The following is a 21,710-nucleotide window of genomic DNA, read 5'->3' as shown; positions in this document are numbered from 1 at the left end:
TGGTCAAGGTTTTATCTGCTCCAGGGGTGGACAGATCTATCTTAGGCACATTATTAGATGATATCAAGGCTTTAATGTATGAGGAATTCTCTGAATGTATTATATTTCATATATCCCGAGATTGTAATACAGTGGCTGATGCTCTAGCGGCTATGGGCTTAAAGTGTATGAACGGTCCTTTGCTGTGGCAAAGCTGTATACCAGAGTTTGTAACTTTGTTGGTGTCTGGTGATAAGCCTGACTAATGGAACTTGTTATCCATTTCAAAAAAAAAAATGGATCTTCTTCTTCTTCCTCCCGCCGTGTGTTAGCCGACACTACAATTGGAGAAATTTTGAGTTAAAACTTGGATCTTCTTTGTTTGCAAGGCTGAATTCCACACGGAATCGAGCTGTTTTCTCCGTAAATGAAGGAGAAAAAGAAATCAGTCCAGATTTCTTGGCTAGTTGGCTTTATCAGACTAGATTGAAGTTCCAATTTCTGCGATTAGCAGACAAATTTACAGCACAAACATTTCCCACAACCCACGATTCTGCCTCGTCGATCGATATTTACAAGGCGTTGTTCATGCTATCACGGCGGACCAGCATCTCCGTGATGCCCTGAACCCACTTGTGCTGATCATACTTGTTCCTGCACTCGAACTCGATCACCCTTTCAACCGTCCTGATCCCAAAGTATCCTCGCTTATGACTCCCATCCTCGAGCTCCCTGCCTGCCCATGCCGGTATCTCAGAGCAAACATCGAGGACCACACCTGGAATGCAGCGTCATAGACCTGACAATGAGTTGGATACATGTTAAGAGTGACAGATAAATCTGCTAAATGTTTGTAATCTTACACTTTTTTGTTTTGATGAATGTGCCAGCCATATGTGCACTCTGCATCTTGAGAACCACCTGCAAAAAAAAAAAAATCATGTCGTGTTTGGTCGGCATCAGCATCCATTGATCGATCCATGGTGGCAAAGAGCACTGTCTTTTTTGTCAGCGCTGAACCTCTGTTCGTACTACCTGGAAGCTGGAGTTGATGTACACGGTGACGAGCTTCCAGTGGAGGATGCCCTGCCTGGTGCGTTTGAGAAGCTCGCCGCCCCTGGACACGAAGACCAGCGGCGAGATGTCTCTCTCCGGCTCCCTGCCGTCGCCGGGCAAAGCCGTTGCCTGGATCTCCTTGTGGAGCCTCGCCCTCAGCATTGCAGCCCCGCGCAAAGCTGCAAACAACAATGCCATCATGTCTGATGCGAGATGTCTCGCTCAAACTCTGCCATAATATGCTCAGTTTTGGGGGTCGTCGTGCGTACCCGTTGCCGCGCCGGCGGTGAGCGCCATGACGTCGCCGCTGGTCTGCGTGTTCACGGCCGAGTGGATGGCGGCCAGGATCTGGTCGTGGCTGGCGCCGATCGCCTGCGCCATCTCCACGCAGTGCGACGCCACCAGCGCGGCCGCGGACGCCACGGCCGCCGCGGTCTTGGTGGCGTTGCTCGCGCCCCCGTTCTTGGGCCGCTGCTCCGGCGGGGGCGCCGAGAAGACCGCGCCGGCCACCAGCGCCGCAACCGCCGCGGCCACCCCTGCCACGGACGTCGCCGCGTACGCCTGCGCGTTGCGGGACCGGGCCTCGGCGCGCTTCTTCTCCCGCTGCTCCTTGATCCACGCGCCCACCGTCTTCCCCCTCCCCGCGGCGGCACGAAGCAGCTGCAGAAGCAAGCGGCGAACGAGTAAGAACACGGCGGTTCAAATTCACCTTCGGACTCCAACAGGACGCATGCAGTCGTGTTCCGCACCTTGACGTCCAGGTTGGCCCTGGGAGAGACGGGCGGGCTCATCACGCCGCCGGCTTCACCGGCCTGCGCCGCCGGGGCAGCCATCGCCGCGTCTGCTCTCTGCAGCAGACACCCATATATAAGAGCATGTTTACGTCCGTGCAAGATCGCCGATCATTTGATCGGATATGTGGCCGTTACCTGATGGCGGTGATCACTCTCGAGTGGTGGTGTTGGCCTCTGCTCCGTCGTAGTGACCGCAGCAGGAGAATCGGAAGCGGCCTTGCCGCAGCTGAGGACCTTGAGGGCCTTGGAGATCTCCGCTGCTGACAGGCTCCAGGACCTTGCTAGGAACTCCATCGTCTCCGTCGGGGTCTCCGGTGCCCGGACCGACGTCGGAGCCCACTCGTCGGCCGGGCTGCCTTCTTCCTCGATGCCCTCGAGCCTCGGAAGCTGCGCATTGTGGTCAGTGCATTGCTCCATCGCCTGACAAGAATCGAAGGTTAATTGGTGCTGAATCGCTGATTTAAAAAACTAAATTACTTGCATGTACAAACTAGAAGATTTGTGTCAGTCTGAAGGTTATAGCTTTACAGTAGAAACCAGTAAAGCAAGAAGGATGTGAGAGCAGGAGAGTTACATGAATGTTAGCACGTACACACGCTTATTGAGAGGATGTCAGAGAGGGATCCTGTAGACTGAGAATCTGAGATTCTTGTTTGATGCTAGGATGGGGCTCAATGACATGGACTCTTCTCCTGTCGGAGGAATCAGTTGAAGACAAGTACAGAGCACCACGGAGGAGGAAGTTGCTGTCAGGTTTGTCCTATTTATGCTTAGGAATGATGCATCTAGCAGGTGCGAGCTAGTTCTATATTCTTCTACAGTTACATCCTGGCTTTCTGCAGCTAATGCCTATTTAATTATCTCCACAGTCCTTATCATCAATAAACAATGATTTTCAAATCCATTTGCTCTTCCACTCAAGTCTAATCAAATGGCATTTCTTCGACTCCCAAGGCCTCCCATAAAAAGAGCTCAAAATTCGCTTTTCAAAGTAAAACGGCGTAGTGGCCAGCATCTTTATGCGCCGTGCACTTCCATGGAGCCTATGGAGTCTGGTGCGTGCCTTTGGATTTAGGAACTGATCAGTCTTGTTTCACTCTTACAGGTTCAATCGAGCAAGACAGTATGATCGTGCAGCGTTCGGTACGGAGGCGAATGAAGCCTCTCTGACAGGACAGTGACAGAACTACGACTAAACCAGTTTGATTCTGGAGGCGTTTGCAGTGTTGGCATCTGAAAGACTTAACTCGAGTTACTGAACCCATGAACTATTGAATTTTTTCTCTCGAAAGCCTAGAACTGCACATCATTATATTAACAAGAAAGAAGGGGTACCCCTAAAGGGTTAAAGATATGAAGGGACTGTAACACTCCCTAGAAGTACAAATTGTCTCTCTCTCTCTTAAAGAAAAAACACCAAGACCAGAACTAGACCATGGACTATTGAACTGAACATCATTCTCAATGAGGAATAGAGCAGAGGAAGAGAAACATGTTCAATTTTCAGGCAGAGCGTGATCATTAGATGCGAGATGATTTATAGTGTTCATCATATACTATGCAATGTAATTGGGTGATGATGTGGTTACGTGCGCGTGATCTGAATCATTTGGTCAGCAACGAAACAAAGTGCAGCACTACTGTCCATGCCATGGGATCTAGAAGTACTTGAGAGCGACAAAGTGTTTGGCATCAACTTGTGAGCAAATTGAATCACAGGAAAGGAAACCAACAGCAAGGGAATATGCCTTGCCATTAGCATTAGCATCCTGATGAAGCTGGTGATTAAAGTGACTCTCTTTCGCATTTTCATCAGATATCCTGACGGGGCTTATCTCTCCTTTGTCTGCTTTAATGGTCCGTATGATTGGGTGCTTACGGAAAGAGAATGATTCAGGGGTTACCCCTTTTCATGTTGGAGAGAATGATGCGACCTGCAATCCGTGTTTCCCGCAGCTCGTGCGAAGAATTTTTGCAATCTCATTGTGCATTTGAGACACGAAACTGAGGATCAACATTGTAAAATAAAAAGATCTGGTATGATCGTGCAAGAAGAATCGTTCTCCTTCATTCTGTTATTTTATTTATTACCATGGCTGGTAAGACAAAGGTCGATTAATCTCGGAGAACAAAGGATATATCAGTTTTTTTGTTTCAATTTTGCAGGTACATTCGAACGAGATCTTCTGGTACCATCTCAAAAATGAAAACGTCCAGAGCTGTTCTGCTATTGTCCCTGTTCTTCTTTCCTTTTCCATAATTTCTTCATTAGCCCGTACATGTTTCTTCTCCAAGCTAAAGCTTCTCGAACAGAACAGAAAGCAAAGTGAGCGATATTGTTTGCTGATGCCCCCACACATCATGATGTACATATATATCGAGCTTGTCCTTATTAGTGCTTAGTGACATCAAGATGAAGAGGCATAAGGCAAAAACTTGTTTCCTATTAGTAAGTTTTTGTTGGCTTTCCCTAGAAAATATAACCCCAAGCAATTGACAAGCTTTGTTTTGCTTTGCTTACTTTTCCCCCTCCTGCATGCCAAAAGAAATACTAGATGCTTGAGAAAGCAAGAATCTCATCATCGCCGTTCGTGCAGGGAAAGAAAGTGCTGTTCGTTCGCTCGACAAGACCCAAAATTTTGGGGGCACCAACTCCCAGTGCCCAACCAAAGCAACCTTACCGATGCCTTAAGTACAGTACAGAGGGCACTAATTAGCATAGGAAAGCTGCGTTTTTTTAATCCAGCAAAGGATATGCATAGACGGATGCAACTTATTATAAAACATGACATGGTAGAAAGATAACAGGCAGTAAAGGAAATGGCGGAACAGCATAGATACACAGTGCTATCTGGCGGCCAGTAGCACCAACCTTACAAAATTCAAATGATAACCTTGCACCAACATAATCAGCGAAGGGTTGGGGGATAACACTGTACTCATCAGTAGCTAAACTTTCTAGGGTCTTCCCTTTACTATGAATGAATAATACGGCAGGAGAACTGCCCATCCAGTAAGTAAGAGAGCAGCAGAGTTCAAAATTTTGGGAGATCACATACCTCATGGCCTCTCCCAGCTTTCAACCAGGTCGCATCTTAATTTACACGATCAAGTCAATAGATGAACCTATCAGGCAGTGTGCAAATGAAGGAAGAGTGCACATACAAACTGACTGGATCTTGTCAGGAGAAGGTAATAAGCAATCGACAATTCAACATTGCTTGATGCAGCACATAGCGCTGGCCGCAAGGCATTCAAGAGAAGCACTTGATAAATTACATTGGAACAGAAGTCCCCAGATGCGTGTTCTTAAATTTATTTTCCTTACAATGCATCAGCTCGTTTTCAACTTTGCAATCACTACCAATCACAAATATACACCAAAAATTATTCGGAACACACATCGTAACAATAAAACTACTGGACATCGAATATGTTACATAGCACTAGAAGGAACTTTACTCCATACCTATGGTTGTCGGGATGGATGATACAAAACTACAACCAGGCACGTAACACTGTCATGACAACTCCCATGGCTCGACATTGCCAGTACAACGGTGACATGGAAACCTGTAGAACCAGAAAATTCATTATCTATCAATAGTCAAGTTTTCTGCAAGCGAACTGGTGCAAATGTGGAGTTTGTTGGACCATGGAATAGGAAAGGATAATCAAAGCTTTGAAATGATAAAAGATAATAGCAATATTGCAGAAAGAATGGTAGAGGTTCTGTTATGATTGTAGCAAATATTTGGCCCTACATGTTGCCGAATGTACCCAATATTTTAGCTAAAGAGGAGGTGTTTATGTCAAAGAGAAGGACAAACAAACTGACTGGAAGTCCCTCCAAAGATAAAAAATTAGTTATTAGTTCTGATAAAAATATATTCCATAAAACTAGACGCTTTAACAAAAGCCAAGTTATCCAAAGCCTTCACAAGAAGGGTAGTGTCAGAAACATTGCCAGAGAAAGACTGATAAGAAACTGTAGCACCTTCCATGACTCGACTTACTACATCTCCATTCATACCTTTTATTTTAAAAAATATGTCTACTTGAACGATTCCACATCGAACTGATGACATCAGAAGATATACAGCTGATTTCCACGGCGTGATAGCATCAATCTGCAATAAATATGAAACACATATATAAGCAAGACGACACTTCATTTGTAGAGTAAAATTCGTGAAGATAAATTTTCACCAATTGTGCATCACCTGCTAAAGATGCGTAAGTCCCAATGTAGATAGATTCAACTTAAGAATGGCATACTATCCCCTGTTCAGTTGAGCCTCTGCAGTACCTAATGCTAAAACATTTCAGATGACAAAGCTAACTTCAATAAATAATCATGTTGCAACATGTGCAATTTAATTGACAGCAGAAAAGTGCACAAATCCAGATCATCGTTATTTGCAATATGCTCAAACCATACATCTATTAACATGTAACCAATTTACAAGGTATCCAGGACTACGACAATGAAATGTTTAAGCAGTTGGACTGCCCAAGCATTAATCACAACAGCGAGCAAACCTTCCATAATTAGCAGGCATCATCATCATCAAATGCATCAGTAGCCACCTCACTAACACACATTAAACATCAAGTCTACATTGACTGTTCGATACTTGACTCTGAACCACCTCGAAGGAACAGGGGCATCCTCTAACTCTTTGCATTTCCTCTTTGCTCCACCAGATATGATCTATATAGGAAAATGAATTCATTAAGGATGCTAGAAGTAAGAACAATAGACAAATACAATCATTGGACTAATCTTACAGATTTAACTGTCACTTTGCCGGTGCATTGCGCTGGAATGTAGGAGGCCAGCTGTTAGATGAGCCAGTTATGTTTACAAAACCCTGAGTATGGTGAACAGCATCAAATTGTCCTTTTTGTCTTGAATCACCATCATCTTTCCACAGGGAACTAGGAAGTGGGACAGACGTCATCTGCACTTTTCCATCATCCACATCTTGTCTCTGAAATGGTCAACCATCTTATTAGATATCATAGAACTGCTGAAGGAACCAAAGTTATAATAGGAGGAAACCCTCGTTAGCATGAAACGAGCTGTTCTTCAAGAAGGGCAAAGTCATTTTCCTCAAACAGAGTTATCATAAAGCACTGTCATTTTTCTATATATGATACTAATTCAGGGGAGACAAACTCAAATTGCACTCTCATGTTGCTAACTCAGCACAAAAGTTGAACAGGAAACTCCAACAAGAAAAGAAGACCAATCAGATTCAAACTTTTTGTTCCTATCCAGTACTAGTTAATAGGAAACCAAAAAGGTACTGCAGAAGAATTGGACCTTGGGAAAGTAAATGCATTCGATGTTCTTGGTCACAAGAAGAAAGTAGGCATGTTAAACTGATCTGTAGAACTTACAAGTTTCACAGTATGCTGCATGCTGGAATTCCAATCTTTATCGGTTGCCTGTTTGCCTCGAGATTCTGCAGCTTGCCATGTTGGATGGCTTGTCTCTACATGCTCCCGGGCTTCACTATGAAAAATACCATTTACACCTGTTAACCATAAAGCCACCAATATATATCAAACTATAACCAAACTTTAGCAAAGATGAAGTACGATTCCTAATGTTCTAATCTGATGTACTACAACCAGATTTAAAAGTAATACAAGTAGAAGTTGGATCCCAAACATAAATGTCATATATAGATGGTGGATAAACCATGACATTTTTTTTTTGGCATAGAAGCCAAAATACCTCTTGTCCAACTATATATCAGCTAATAAGCTCAATCTACACTGCAACAAAATAATAATGAAATTATAGAGTTCTATCAAGGCATATGGTCTATCCCATCAATCATCTACCAATACTATAATACACTGCAAAAATAAATAAAATAACTAGAAAATACAAGATAACATTCCAGTCCATCTAACCAATCAAGTCTGCATCCTAATAACAGACTGAAACAGTGAACAGACATGAAAATTTGGTCGGTCATCTTAATCATCTCTCACTCCTATGGATACAGCAACAATAACATAACCAACCCAAACAGTAACCAAACTACAAGATTTGATTTATCTCATCAAATCATCTCTAACTCCTAAGAAATGCTGAAATAATAAATAAAATGACAGACAATTCTGTGTAAGATATTTTGTTGACCTCAGTAATCACCATCCACGCCATGAAATGATGATCACACATGTACTAATATGTAGCTGAGTACCAAAAGGTGCATAGCCTCTATTACCTGCTTGTTTCTGTACATCTTCTTGAATTGGTCGAGCTGGCGCCCCAGGACTTCGCTGCAAGTAGAAGAGAATTTGTTAAGCAGCCATCATAGTTGCACTTGCATCATCGCCCAAATTAGTAACTGTCACGAGCGGCCAAAGGTTTTGTGGAATGCTTCCTAAATAAAATTATTGGCTAAACCCTTTTCTGGACAAGAAAGTTCTACACAATATAAAATTGGATTTTTCAGGCGCAAACAAAACTAAGGTAAATGTTTTATAAAGCAGAGTTGCAGACATATGGGCATAAAAAGTGAATGCCATATTTAGCCCAGCAACAGTCTTGCTCTTAACAAAACATCACCACAAGAGATAACTGGAGCTTTATTACTTCGAGAAGATGGTTCAGGGATTGTTTTACGATTTTGCAGAATACATTCAATTCTAGAAGTTATATAACAACTAACAGAGTCAACCACATGGAATAACTCTAGAATACAACAGCACGAGCACATGCCTGAAGTTGCAACGTTATAGAGGTATAAACAATAGTCACCATCAGCCCCATCACCCCAAAGGAAAAAGACGCACAGAAAGAAATCAGGCATACCTTTTGTTTTTGGCCTTGTTTGTATTTCAAAACTGTCCAGTCAAAGACATAATCAAATTCGTATCCTGTTGAAAAGTGAGTAAAATGTTGGTTTTAGAACAACAGGAGAATAACAAACCTAGAGATACCATGCATAGTATTACTTATTAATCAGGGGAATACCTTGGCGGGTAAACAAGTCACGAAAAAGTCGCTTCACAAATGCATAGTCAGGTCGCTGATCAAATGTCAATGAATGGCAGTAATGGAAGTAAGATGCGAATTCGACGGGACAGGATTTGCACAAGACCTGACCACAAATTTTCTTGATCAGCAATAAATACAGACATACACACACCAAAAAAAGGTCTAATACGATTATGGGATAACCTCGATAGGAGTTGATATCTTTTTCTCACATATTTTGTCATACTTCTGTGTCTTTGTTGCAGCTTTTAGTCCCTGCCAAGGAAGGCTTCACACAGCAATATATAACAGAGTAGTTAAGAGTTAGCAACTTATCATGAATTGGTGTCAAAGATGTTGACACTTGGAAAGTATGAAAGCTCTGATTTTGGACCTAACATAAACGAAGGTGGACATCAAGCTCTAGTACCTACATGTGTGTCACATAGGTGAACAGTTCGGTAACCTTGGAAGTAGAACTTCAGTGGAATATGTGCATTTGCATAAATATGTTACAAAAAAAAAATGGACAAGTGCCTCAGATTAGAATATGTAACTCGCATATTTTAAGGGTAGTTCTTAGAAGATACGCTTTCTACACCACAACCCTTCTCAAATAGTTGTCAACTGTTAGTGCTAACCTATTTTTATTGAAAGTGATATGCAGTTTTATGAAATTAAGTTGCCAAAGTTGCTAGTTGTAAAAGCAGGCTAATAGAGTTTTCTGGTACCCATTTTTCAGATACCGCACCACATTGCACCCACCGTCTAACACACTTCCAAAAAAAAAAAGCAACATCACAGCATGTGCTACTGCACAGCATAAAAGATAAACTTACCTTCCTCGGAGAAAATACAAAAGGACATAGCCAAGAGATTCCAAATCATCCCTGCGGCTTTGTTCTGCCAATAAAATCAAACAATAATTGTCAAAATTGAATTCAGATGGTGATACACAGGTATTCAGAAAGTTACAACTTACCAATTCCAAGGTGGGTGTTGCAACTTGCATAGCGTGCTGTGCCAGTCAAGTTCTTATTTTCTCTACAGAAAAACGGCTTAGCAAGCAAAGCTCACAGATGAACAAGATTAGCTAAATGCCTAAACCATTCAGGAAAATAGATAAAATGCGCTCTTGTAAATATAATCGTACCTGTAAGGAATATGACGATTCGTCGTAGAATCCCGGTATCTTTTGGCAAGCCCAAAATCAATTATGTATACCTGATAACCACAAGTGGAGTTGTTGGTAAGCCAGTTCAGTACATTGGCATCCTAATTGGGAACTTGGATGACATCACAGCCAGCACCTGATTTGCTTTCCGACCAAGACCCATCAGAAAGTTGTCAGGTTTTATATCTCTGTGTAAGTACCCTTTGGAATGCATAAACTCGATTCTTGTAATCTGCCGCAATTGTTTATCAAAAAGTTGCTCTAGTCAATACAGAGAGGTGATTTTGTGGAACTAGTGAACAATGTAAATAATCAACAATGAGAATATGAGATGGAAGCAAGGTTTGAAAGTCTGCAGACATATTATTGAAAACAATTTACCAAGTCTGATTTCTAAGCATTCTAAATTCTTTTGCAATGTCCACTTATCATGCATGAGATGCTGCACGGAAATGAAAAGGCATTGCCTAGTTTTTAATTACCATCTGATCAGCCAGCAATAGGACAGTCTTGAGTGTGAATTTCCTGCCGCAATAGACGAGGAGGTCCTCCAAACTTGGTCCCAGCAGGTCAATGACGAGAACATTTTCTTCCCCGTCCACGCCGCACCACTTGACGTTTGCAATGCCACCTGGGTTCCAGAACATTCCTCCTGTAAGCTCATGATGTCTTATCTTCAAAAGAAAACTATTGCAGAGTGGTATGACGGCACATACTTCCTCCTTGGAGAGTGTTGTAGAGCTTTGCCTCGTAAAACAACTGGGGGTGCTTCGTCTTGCTGCTCTCCTGTAGGGAGGTGGTTGCCAAGGTTAGTTTCTCCAGTGCGTCAGTCCAATTATATGAGCCACGTAAGAATTAAGTCTTTAAAAGAAACAAGGCAGCAGGCAGCAGGATGGTAGCTATTACTTAACACGCAAGTACTAGGTGTATGTACTTGCGGCTCTCAGCCCTGCTGTCCTAATCATAGCATTTGCGGAAGGAGCAGCCACAATTTGGCTATGAGAGAGCTTAATCATGGCCAACAACCACCAGAACGTTGAAAATCAGTCAAACACTATCATCACAGCAAAACTAAAAAGAAAAATACATAGAGCGATGGGAGCGTTTGGAGCGAAATCATTGGTTGCATTTTTGGTGAAAATAATCCTCTGTTCTGATGAAGAGAAGTAGGAACATCATGGGACATTTGAACAGAGCACTCAGTCATCGTAATCCACCCGACGAGAATGAATCCTCCGCTCAACGGGCCAACACGTCAGAGCAAGCCACTGAATCGCGGCAGGGAAACGAAACGAATAGAAGAGGAGGCAAGTGAGGAGATAATCGAAGGGACTCACAATCTTGACGGCGACGATCTCGTAGGTGTCGATGTGCGTGGCTGAAACAGGGGGGCAAGACCAACAGCATCATCGGCGCGGTGGGGCACAGTGATAATTAATCAATATAAGCAAACGCTGAAACGCGGGAGGAATTCGGAATTGGGAGCGGAATCGGCTCACCGAGGTAGATCTCGCCGAAGGAGCCGCAGCCGATCTTCCGCCCGAGCCTGAACTTGCCGCCGACGATGCGGTCCATGCGCGAGGCGAAATCGCTTCCGCGGGCTATTGGTTGGATGCCTGGGCTGTTCCGGGTTCCTTGGCGGCGACGTCGCCGCTGCAGCAGCGGGCGCGGGTGGTGGGGTTTTGCTTGCAGCGGCGCCGAAGCCGAGTGGGGACTGGGGAAGGGAAGACACCTCTTCGAGCCTAATAAGCTGAGGTGGCACTCTGGGCGGGGCCCGCACGAATTCCTCGTGTGTGGCCGCCGATTCCGTGTCGGTGGAGGGATTCATGGACATGGGCTGCGCTATTCTCGGTGGGCTGGCCTGGGCCTTGCGAACTCGGGACGTGAATTCAGCCCCAACATGGATGGACAAAGCACGAAACCAAGCAGATGGCAAACAAAACTAGTCATTCTCCCATCAGAAAAAAAAAATGCAACAGGTTTCCGCTTGGAAAAAAAATGCATGACTCAATTAAAATGCTCTGACATTTCTTAATTTACATAGCAGGTCAGGCAATAGGCTAGCTAATTAGTAATCTGTAGCAGGCTCTGCTCTCCTCCGATCCTCCGTCATTTCCCACAGTGGTAGCTAGGTGCTGCATGATGCTTCGCCCATGCGCATCTGACCAAACTGTGTTTCAGATCGTCGCTCAGCCTATGTAGTAGTACATAGGACCAACCCCCCAACCCAGAACAAATTAAGCTAACTAAATCGCTGCAGGCAGAGGCAGCAGCAGCTGCTTAATGAGCTGCTACAATCTGAGCTCCAGGTCGAGCTCCTCCGCGCTGCCGTGGCTGGACCTGGACCCGTCGCTCGCGCTGCTCATCAAGCAGTACTGCTGCAGCGGCGGCTGCCCCAGCCTGTGGCCGGAGGAATCCCTGACGCCGTGCGCGAACAGCGACGGCGGCGGCGGGCTCGACCCGTACGGCAGGTGGTGGTGGCCGTCGTAGTACTGCTGCACCCGCACGGGCACGATGCCCCGCTCCGTCTCCTCGAAGCAGTTCTGGATGAAAGTTGAATGATCATCAGACACGGGTAGCCAATAAGAGAGATGCGCGCGGGGCGTTGTCTGTCAGGTGCGTGCGTACCGTGAAGTAGGGCTGGAACGAGGAGGCGCCGGCGGGCACCGGAGCGGCGAACGGCGCCTGCTGCGCAGCCGTGGCGGCCGGGTGCAGGCCTCCGCCGGCTGAGCGGTAGGCGGCCATCATCTGGTTGTGGAGTCGGATCTTCTCGAGCTGCGCGACGCCCAGGCCGCGCTGCGGCTGCCTGTTGGCCTTGTGTTCCGCCGCCGCCTGCTTCTTGGCCCCGCGCCTCCCCGCCGGGCGGCTGCCCTCCATGCACATCTCGCCGCCGGGGAAGCTGCTGCCCATCAACCGTACCAGCCAGCCAGCAAGGCCGCGCGCGGTGGGTGGGTGTGTATGTGTTATGTTAATAATCTGAACGGCAGATAGCGACTGGTTGCGCAGTGGTTATATAGAGGCGCGAGGCACGGCCTAAACTAGGGGGCCGGAGGGAGCGGATCTGCCTTTGCTAGCTGTACGGGATCCGGAGAAAGATTGAGGGCGATCTGGCTCCCGGTTTTCTATGCATGCTTGCCACCTTCGTCGTCCTCCAGCGCCAGGCCACCTTCCAAGAAGGATCCGATGGCTCGCTAGCTAGCCCCCGTTCGTTTCGGCGGATTAGTTTTGCTAGGTACATGGACACGGTGTATATCTAGATGTATAGCAAAATCTATGATTGTTTCTTGCAAGCTGGAGGGAGGATCGGAATAGGATAAGGGGCCACGCATCCCGTGCGCGCGTCCTAATTAATAAATCCTTAGCAAAACGCCCCACGCATGTCGCGCGCCTGGCAATTTGCACGATGGTACGAGCACTGGCACACCAGCGTGGCATGGATCGTGGATCCATTAATTAATTACTGCATGCATTGGTTCGTTCGTTGATCCCATCACGCATCATACAAAAATGCTACTTGGCGTACAGCATGCAGGAGCTGGCCATCATGCATGGCCATAAACAAAGCCGGGAGCAGGGAGAGGGGGAGAGGGGAATCGCATCAAGATCCTACGGGCTGTGCTGATGACTTGTTGTAGATACGCGCGCGGCCTGCAATGTGCTTGGGGTTTTGCAGCCATCACAAGCTAGCATCGATCCATCAGACTTGGATGGAGAAGCAAGTTTTCGACGGGTCCGGGGTTCAAATGGCATCGGCGCACGCGCCTAGTTGCTAACTCCCATGCTGTCGCAACTTGCCGGTTTGTCAGATAGATCCGGGCCGGGGTGATCATCGCCGTGCAGTGAGATCTGCGCAGATCGCAGCTGATATGATCTGCGCGGGTTTTTCAAACATCAGGCGTTGTGCGGCTCCAGATGTGATCTTTCTGGGAGTGAGAGCTAGGCAACTAGGCCCGTTAGCTCGCTGTGATATATAAGCGCTTGTTAATCGCGTCCACCACTGCACCTCTCGTGATCAACTGGGTTGGATTCTTAAGCAAGGAAGTTGGGTTAGTTGGAGCTCAACCAGAATGTTGAGAAATTGGATTCGAGAATCAGCTCCATCGTAGATCTACCCAGCTCAAAGATTGCGGCATCTGCATATCTTTTATCTGTTGAGCAGCTCATCTCGTCGCCTACAGGTTGGAGTAGAAGGAAAATCTAGCTTGAAATGTGGGTACCGTAGCACCTTGGAGAATGGGGATACAACGCCTGAATCTCGTGTGACTAGCTCGACAAAATTAAGGTTCGCGTGAATTATCTATGTATTTTTCCCTTTGAATGCCGTCACTTTGTCGCCACTGCTCTTACTGGAACAAAATTAAGGCCGGAGGCCGGAGCTCTATGCTTGTCATGCCTTCTAAAATTGTGATGTAAACAAGAGAGAACAGTGTTATAAAAAAAAAGGAAATCAACCGGGTGCTCAGCCATGTACTCGTAACGGGTGGCCTAGCTAACATATTATCACTACTGGAACATTCGGCGCGCCCTATCATTTCAACGATCAAATATAAGTATTAGATAGCTAAATTTGTATAGGTGAAAGGAGTCAATGAAAGGCAACAATCACTTGTTCTATCTATTTCAGATGATAGATGCATTTACACAAAAAATCAATCACGAAATCATAGCATCAGTAATACTTGTTCTATCCATTAGGAGTCTTGTTCGGCATCTCAATCATAAAACACCCGATGAACAAACTATCTATCGTCAAACACCTATTGCCGAATATAAAGTGGGCATATACCTGGACAACAAATACCAGGTGACTGCGTCCCTTGAGGTTTAGGACTCCGGCGTGCTGGGAGCAGCACGGTCTTCCGACCGTCGATCATCTAGCTGATGTTGCCGTTGGCCACCGCCGTCGTCACCCACCACGGTCCTGACGAGCGCCCTCAAGAAGTAGAGCAAAGGGATGATGGGTGGTGCTAGCTCGAGCGGTGACGGGTGGCACGACGACCTGTTCCTAAGCGTGGCACCCTCCGTTGCCCACAATGAATCTGCGCAGCGATATAAATTCGAGTGATGGGAAAGAGTAGAAAGAGAGAGCAGCCGGGCGACAGGGAAACGGAGGAGAAGGCGATGGACGGGAAGAGATAAAGTGGGGCCTACCACATGCCTCCTGACGTGCAGGCCAGCAGCTGCAGCCCCGCCCTTCCTAGGGGACTTCTATTCTTAGCCTCCACGATTGGCTGCTATGCTATCACAGAGCATGTGTCCCGCCACTATTGCATGCACATCCCATGTACTGCAGGAGCAACTAGTGTCTAAAATATAAATATTATTTGAAAATAAATAACAATTTTCAACAGAAAAAAATGTTCCGAATGTATTCCATAAAAAATAGAAGTTGGTTCGAAAATAAAAAGTTTTCCAGAACAAGATATAATATTTCAAAAATAAAGTTATTTTGAAACAAATAAAAACGTTCGCCCTCAAATAGAGGTGAGCGTGCATGCGTATATATGAGCGTCTGTACTTTGTTTCGAGAAAAGGAAAAATATTAGTCAGGAAATTGATAATTAGTTCCTTGCTCAAGAGTCAATATTGATAAAAATAGGCAAGTGTGGTCTAGTTTTAAAGATCTCAATATAAGAAATGCAATGGTGCAATCGAAATTTAATTTGGATAACTGGTTTGTGAAATAGAGTATTTTTTTTGTTTGGACGTATGAGGTGCATGGGTGAGCTGCAGCAAATCCCTCTCCAACGCTCTCTCGCGGCCACCCTCACGCGCTGATGGATATGTGTCCATTTCTATCCCGTGAAGGGTGGTGAGGAGAGGAAAACCAGAGCATTTTTTAATCACTCCGATGCAAAGCCAGGTTCTTAACAGATTTACATAGCATAACCCGCCCATTAATTGACTTAACCGCCTACTGGGCTGAGTACAAGGTGTTCAATACCACCTCATGATAGCCCATCAGTTTGCTATCCACTTATTACTTTACAACTAAAATTAGTCATTCATGATTCTATTTGAAAGAGCTTCTGATAATGTTTATTTAATTTGCATTGGTGCTCCGTGAACATAAATGTATTAAAATCACAAGGCTTATTATCGTACAATTATTACTAGGTTAGGTGACCAGATGAGCGCATTGACATGTGAATTGAAAACAATTGCTTCTGAGCGAGGTCTAAAACATTATAGACAAATAAACCCAATGTTTCCAGAGACGATGGGAGCTCCCAAGCAAAGGAGGCTGCTACAAGGCTCATCTTCCCCCGTTGGTGCACTATCTATAACCATCATCCTCTTCAGATCCACACTAAAAAGGTGCTGGTTTAGGATGGGTTACTAGGGTAGACGAGCGCAAGCACAAGCCTCTCCTACGGCAACCCAGTGGCGGTGTAGCTCTGATCTTTCTAGATGAGGACGACGAAGGGCACCTCAAAGTCCATTGTCCATCTTCCGGCGTGCAGATCATGGAGCGTCCACAGTTTGATTACCGGTCATGATGAGGTGCGTCTTGTTATCGCTACTAACCGTAGCTTCCTGCAACAAAGATTGACGCAACGATCCTTCACGAGACCTTGGCGACGGCGCTGCTCATTGCCCTTCGCTAGCATGAAGTAGGATGAGTTACTATTGACATCCTAATTTAATGTTGATTGACTCGTAGACTGCAAATCGATCTATGCACACTACTCAGGGTACATGAGACATCGAGAATGATCTTATGTGTTGATATCTTCATTTCATAAGCACTTCTTAATCGCATCCAACACCTCGCGGGATCAAACTGGGTTGTTGAGGTGGACCTCATCAACTGGAATCTTGAGAGATGGATTCGAGAATCATCTCGGAAGACAGGGTAGATCAACCTCAAACTTTATTTCCACATTTTGCATAGGAGGGACATGGCCTAGTCGAACGCATTCAGATCAAGCCCAATACCATGGCAAGATGCATTGACACATTTAAGTGATCACTCATAGCATGTCCAGATCTGAATATAAACTACTTCCTCCATTCAAAATTACAGATCATTTTGATATCATATATTACATACCGTATATACATATATATATATATATATATATATATATATATATATATATATATATATATATATATATATATATATATCTTGATATTTTTAATATTTTTTATGAATTTTTTTGTGCCATACATATAATTTTCAAAATTAGTCTAATCTGACAAAACTGTAATTTCAAAACTGTAAAGACACATGTGTATTTTTTAAAAAAAACAAAACGGATTCATCTTCATTTGTTCTATCACTATAAAAAGGTCATACGACTGTTTGAAACTAACGCTCCTAAATACTTGATGGGCATTATATCAGCAACTCTAGCCTGCAACGCAACACATAAATGGTTAAACCCTTCCAGTACATGAAACATCCTTGCGGCGTTGATGTGATGGTTAAACCCAGATGGCTGCCCGAAAAAGATTCGGTGTGGCCGTCGGGTTGCGAGTGGTTTTCAAGAGCGGGGGGCCACTGACGAGCGGTGGCTCCCTCATCTCCGAGTCCTTCTCGGGACTGGCTTGAAGGTGCAGTACTGTGCGGGAGTACTCTTCGTTGAAGTCCGAGTAGATGTCGAAAACGGGGCCCCCCGGCCAGCGGTGGCGCCCACATCCTTGATCTTGAGCAGGAGATCCAAATCCTCCTCCAAGTTGGAGAGGGATTTAGAACGTGTGGTCTCTTCAGATCGGTTTGAATCCGACCCAACTAGATCTGGTGCGTCACGAGTAGAAGTCGCGTTGAAAACGGATATCTTTTCGATCTGCTGGGCGAGATCAGGAAGCAACAGATCGTCGAGGTTGTCGATGAACTCGTTGAGATCGTTGTTTGGAGTTGATGAAGAGGCTTGATGAAGAGGCCTCCGGTTCCTTGGAGTTGGCTAGGTGGCTCTTAAAGCCACCCAAACTGTTGGCGACGCAGATCCAAGAGCCGAAGATGAAAGTTGTGCTCTCGTCGAGCACAGCGCTGGTGAAGTTAAAGGATGCCATCGAATTCTCCGGTGGATGCTCGATGAACACCCCTACCTAGCGCGCCAGCTGTCGGTGTTTTACTGCCACGCCCACCGAGTGATACCCCCAAGGTGGTGAGTTCGTAGGTAGGGTGTCGCTGAAATCAGGAACTCGAAGGTGCAAAGGAACATAACACAGGTTCGTGCGCCGAGAGCGTAATACCATACGTCCTGTGTGGTTTGTATTGTCTTTGATGGTGATTGTCCCCGAGGGGGGTCCCTGTCACCCTTATATAGTCTAGGGGGATAGGTTTACATGGAAGTCCTAGTTAGGTACAAGCGCAGGAGTCCTACCCGAGTACTTCTCGGGTAGTTTCCTACCGTGTCCGGCTAGTTTTGAGTAGTCATACTACACTATGAGTAGTTACAAGGGCGTCGCATCCCGTATCTTAAGAGAAGTATGCCACGTGTACAGTCCCGTGTATCCGGATCTGACAAGCTATATAATGACTCGAAAGAGAAATTAGGAACCCATTAGGTAAAACATGTTGTATTGGTAGGAAAGGATAATATTACCTAGCTATTAAGAGTTTATGTGTGGCTTAATGTCCTGATATTCATATAGGTGGCCTACATGATGAAAATATCGAAATGGAACGGCCGAACAGGGTCAGGAGACAAGGAAGGGGAACCCCAAGGGAGATATTTCATGAAGCACGGAATACTAACTTTCAAGGGAGATATTTCATCAATAAAGTTTGAAATATCTCCTCCGCAGCTGATCTATTTGCTGCTGCGTTTTGGGTTTCCACGTGAATATGTGATTTATTTTAATTTTATTACTTTTTTGGTGTCTGAACAAGAGCAATGTTGTTCAGATTTCAGCTGATCTATTTTATTACTTTTTTGGTGTCTGAAAAAAAAATAAGATCACTGTTGGAGGAAGAGATATTTCCTACGCACAATTTTTTTTGGAAGTTCCTAATCAAGGGTTATTGGAACTAAATTTATTAGGTACTCTTGGAGATGCTCTAACAACCCATTAAAGCCCCCAGCTTACGGCCCAAACAGCAAGAGGCGAGACTCAGGCAGAACCGCAGAAGGAAAGAAGCAGGTGCTTGGTACGTGGTGCTGCCGACAGTGGAGGGAGGTTCATCCCTGGCCCTGCGTGGTATCTTTTTTTTGTTGTTCATATTTCATTATATTTTTTCTACTATAATCTTTGTAATAGTATATTCAACATTTTGGTCAAACTAATTTAACCATTTTAAAAAACTAATTCAACACTTTAGAAAAACTAATTCAATATTTTTTAAAAATGTTGAAATAGTATATTACAAATGTTTAAATGATATATTGAAAATGCCGAACAAGTATTTTGAAATGTTGAAATGCTAAAATAAAAAAATAAAAAATATCATATTGGATCTCATTTCGTGGCATTAGTTCCAACGAATATAATGGTTCGGACGGATTTTAAATTAGATGAATGATTTAATTAAAAGAAAAGATCAATTGAAGTTCGAAATTGATTTAGCTTCCCGTCCTCTATCTCTAATCTCATCGCGACACGTGTCCGCCCTATGGGATAGCTTCCCACCCCCGCGCGCTGCTAGCTTGCTGCTGTCGTATGCTGCTCGGAGCGATCCTTACCGTTGACAAGGATGGTACGAATCTTAAACAGTGGAAGAAGAAGGTACGTAGCTTAAAAATGTAAGCGGAAGATGTATAGGATTTCCGCTGTCGTGAGGCCGGCGTCGAGCCAAAAAGAGAAAGCCTGGTTGTAGAAAGGCTGGAAAGCCTGATGAGCCCAGCCGCCTCTTGGGAAGAACAACTTCAGAGGCCCGGCCTGGTTCATCCTTGGCAATTGGTCGTCCGATGTTGTGAGTGACGAGTGTGCACAGTCAGTGCAAGCCGGAATGATGACGCGTCCTATCTGCCCCGACAAAGGTTCTTTTTATATTTTTGGTTGCTTCTCCTTTTGCTCAACTCTACTAATTCCATCCACCGCCATCATCACCATCACCATCACCGTCATGATCATCGTCGTCGTCGTCGTCATCATCCACGCAAATGAATGGCCCACACTACTACTGGTACTAGCAGTTGCAGTTGAGAATGGCCGGCCGGCCTGGATAGCAATGGAGGGAATGTTGCTGCTGGCTGCAAGAGAGAAGAAGAGAGGAATCTCGATCTGACGCGTGCATCCGACGCTTGCTTTGCTTCATTATCCTGCTTTGACCGACCGAGCGACCATACAGCAGCCCAGACTGGCGTGTGGATATATACATCGTATCCATCGATGGAGATGTGGCGTCGTCATATGGAAACTTATTAGCTTTGAAATTTATGAGCTCTGAGATCGATATTTTTTACATTAATATAGATGGGTAATTTATTAAATAAAAACTAGTTTTAAACCGGCCATACGTTTCTGCGTCCGCACGGTGCCTGCATCTGCCCACGACCCACCAATTCATTCCTCTCCCATCCTCTCTCTCACCCCATCCCTCTTCACCTCCCCTATCGGCCCTCCACCGCCCCTAGCCACCTCCCGCGCCGCCCCTCCCCCGCCCCGTCGTGCCTCCCCTCCCGCATTGCCCCTCCCTTGCCGCGCCTCCCCTCCCCGCCTCCCTTCCATTGTGGCGTGCAGGGCTGCGGCGGCGGCGTGCGGCGTGAGGGGCTGCAACGGCGGACGAGGCTTCCACACCTCCTAAGCCCCACCCTCCTTGCTGGATTTGGCCATACGCAACTCCGCACCAAGAGGAGTGGCAGTAGTGCTCGCGCAACTATGCTGAGCTCTACCGAGAGAGCTTTCTATCTTTCTAAGGAGAAAGAAAGGAGCTCAATGACCATGGTGGCTAATGAGATCTCCACACCACCGGCCCTTACGAAAGGGTGAGGGCCTCTCCTCTTCATCCCGTGGCCCTACTTAGCACTCCCCGTTAGATTTCCTATGGATGCTCTCCAATCTCCATCATCGAGGTGAGAGGCTAGAGATCTATAGCTAGGCAATTTAGTATATGCGTGCCAAGCATTTTATATCAAATTTACAAGCAATTTTTATATCCAATATGATTCTCCTCCCATGATTTTAGCATGAAGCATTAATATACTAAACTTTGAGTTATTTTCAACGTGTCAGCATGCTTATTAGCTTCCTAGTTTATTTGTACATTTGATTTTTGCCACCTCATTAGAAACTGACAAAGCGATTAGTGTCTGATTGGTTTCAGTTACCTCATTCAGAACTGACAAAACAAATATTTTTAGGTGAGATTGACAATCTGCATTAGTTAGGATTTTTTTTAACAAACGCAGGAGAGCTGTGTGTCATTTCATTAAAGAGAAAAAACAATACAACAAGGGGGAATAACAAATGTCCCCCCTCAACACAAGGCCAGTCAGGGCAGAGCCATGACTAGGCCAAACACACCCCAGCTACTTAGTACAACACTGGCAGCACTACTAGGGATGACCAAGAAACTATTCTACAGATAGGTGCGGTGAGAGCAGGCCCCTAAGGGCAGAAGCTCCAGCCCAGCACCAAGCGCTACCTTCCTTAAAAACAGCCACCACAACACTTTGAACACAAGGCCTGACCCCTGCAAACACACACAGATTACGATGTTTCCATATTTCCTAAGCGACCAATATGATTAGGGAGTTGAAACCTTTTCTAGAACTTTTTTCAATATTTTTTAAACCCTGGCACCACCAGCTTG

General features: G+C 45.2%; 3 protein-coding genes across 13 annotated transcripts; all 3 read right to left on the bottom strand.

Moving 5' to 3' along the window:
- Nucleotides 1-338: 338 nt before the first annotated feature.
- LOC112894674 (VAN3-binding protein) lies at nt 339-2,558 on the bottom strand. 3 transcript variants are annotated; one of them, XM_025962447.1, is made up of 7 exons: nt 2,422-2,558; nt 1,965-2,249; nt 1,785-1,883; nt 1,305-1,695; nt 1,015-1,214; nt 843-900; nt 339-757 (listed from the first exon to the last, which is right to left on the bottom strand). In XM_025962447.1, the coding sequence occupies exons 2-7, from the start codon at nt 2,244-2,246 to the stop codon at nt 552-554; spliced, it is 1,236 nt and encodes a 411-aa protein (XP_025818232.1). In that variant the 5' UTR covers nt 2,247-2,249; nt 2,422-2,558; the 3' UTR covers nt 339-551. The 3 variants fall into 3 exon arrangements, with proteins under 3 accessions (XP_025818232.1, XP_025818233.1, XP_025818235.1); XM_025962448.1 differs by having other exon boundaries at nt 2,404-2,535; XM_025962450.1 differs by lacking the exon at nt 2,422-2,558 and having other exon boundaries at nt 1,965-2,346.
- Nucleotides 2,559-5,069: 2,511 nt separating this feature from the next.
- On the bottom strand, nt 5,070-11,718 carry LOC112893775 (casein kinase 1-like protein 4). 9 transcript variants are annotated; one of them, XR_003228908.1, is made up of 18 exons: nt 11,506-11,718; nt 11,344-11,384; nt 10,723-10,792; nt 10,489-10,637; nt 10,143-10,238; nt 9,986-10,056; nt 9,815-9,876; nt 9,672-9,735; nt 9,037-9,121; nt 8,830-8,956; nt 8,668-8,732; nt 8,078-8,132; nt 7,236-7,372; nt 6,621-6,823; nt 6,372-6,543; nt 6,053-6,144; nt 5,863-5,959; nt 5,070-5,402 (listed from the first exon to the last, which is right to left on the bottom strand). XR_003228908.1 is itself a non-coding variant. In XM_025961255.1 (15 exons), the coding sequence occupies exons 1-14, from the start codon at nt 11,579-11,581 to the stop codon at nt 6,632-6,634; spliced, it is 1,290 nt and encodes a 429-aa protein (XP_025817040.1). In that variant the 5' UTR covers nt 11,582-11,718; the 3' UTR covers nt 6,225-6,543; nt 6,621-6,631. The 9 variants fall into 9 exon arrangements, 1 of the variants encoding a protein (XP_025817040.1); XR_003228907.1 differs by having other exon boundaries at nt 6,053-6,138; XR_003228909.1 differs by having other exon boundaries at nt 6,053-6,129.
- A 218-nt stretch (nt 11,719-11,936) lies between these two features.
- LOC112895388 (protein SPEAR1-like) lies at nt 11,937-12,969 on the bottom strand. The gene is made up of 2 exons (XM_025963339.1): nt 12,635-12,969; nt 11,937-12,549 (listed from the first exon to the last, which is right to left on the bottom strand). The coding sequence occupies exons 1-2, from the start codon at nt 12,914-12,916 to the stop codon at nt 12,298-12,300; spliced, it is 534 nt and encodes a 177-aa protein (XP_025819124.1). The 5' UTR covers nt 12,917-12,969; the 3' UTR covers nt 11,937-12,297.
- Nucleotides 12,970-21,710: the final 8,741 nt, after the last annotated feature.

Source organism: Panicum hallii, chromosome 5 (assembly GCF_002211085.1).
Source record: "Panicum hallii strain FIL2 chromosome 5, PHallii_v3.1, whole genome shotgun sequence".
Taxonomy (NCBI): Eukaryota; Viridiplantae; Streptophyta; class Magnoliopsida; order Poales; family Poaceae; genus Panicum; species Panicum hallii.
Note: the sequence above shows the minus strand (reverse complement) of the source record. Positions and strands in the feature narration are given on the sequence as shown.

Excerpts from the sequence above, each read along its gene's own strand:
- LOC112894674 (XM_025962447.1), bottom strand. The coding sequence starts at position 2,246 with ATGGAGCAATGCACTGACCACAATGCGCAGCTTCCGAGGCTCGAGGGC. Across the intron at positions 1,884-1,964 it reads AGAGTGATCACCGCCATCAG|AGAGCAGACGCGGCGATGGC; the intron begins GTAACGGCCACA and ends TGTCTGCTGCAG. Across the intron at positions 758-842 it reads ATTCATCAAAACAAAAAAGT|GTGTGGTCCTCGATGTTTGC; the intron begins GTAAGATTACAA and ends GCTGCATTCCAG.
- LOC112893775 (XM_025961255.1), bottom strand. The coding sequence starts at position 11,581 with ATGGACCGCATCGTCGGCGGCAAGTTCAGGCTCGGGCGGAAGATCGGC. Across the intron at positions 10,793-11,343 it reads AGATCGTCGCCGTCAAGATT|GAGAGCAGCAAGACGAAGCA; the intron begins GTGAGTCCCTTC and ends ACCTCCCTACAG. Across the intron at positions 9,877-9,985 it reads AATCGTCATATTCCTTACAG|AGAAAATAAGAACTTGACTG; the intron begins GTACGATTATAT and ends GTTTTTCTGTAG.
- LOC112895388 (XM_025963339.1), bottom strand. The coding sequence starts at position 12,916 with ATGGGCAGCAGCTTCCCCGGCGGCGAGATGTGCATGGAGGGCAGCCGC. Across the intron at positions 12,550-12,634 it reads CGTTCCAGCCCTACTTCACG|AACTGCTTCGAGGAGACGGA; the intron begins GTACGCACGCAC and ends ACTTTCATCCAG.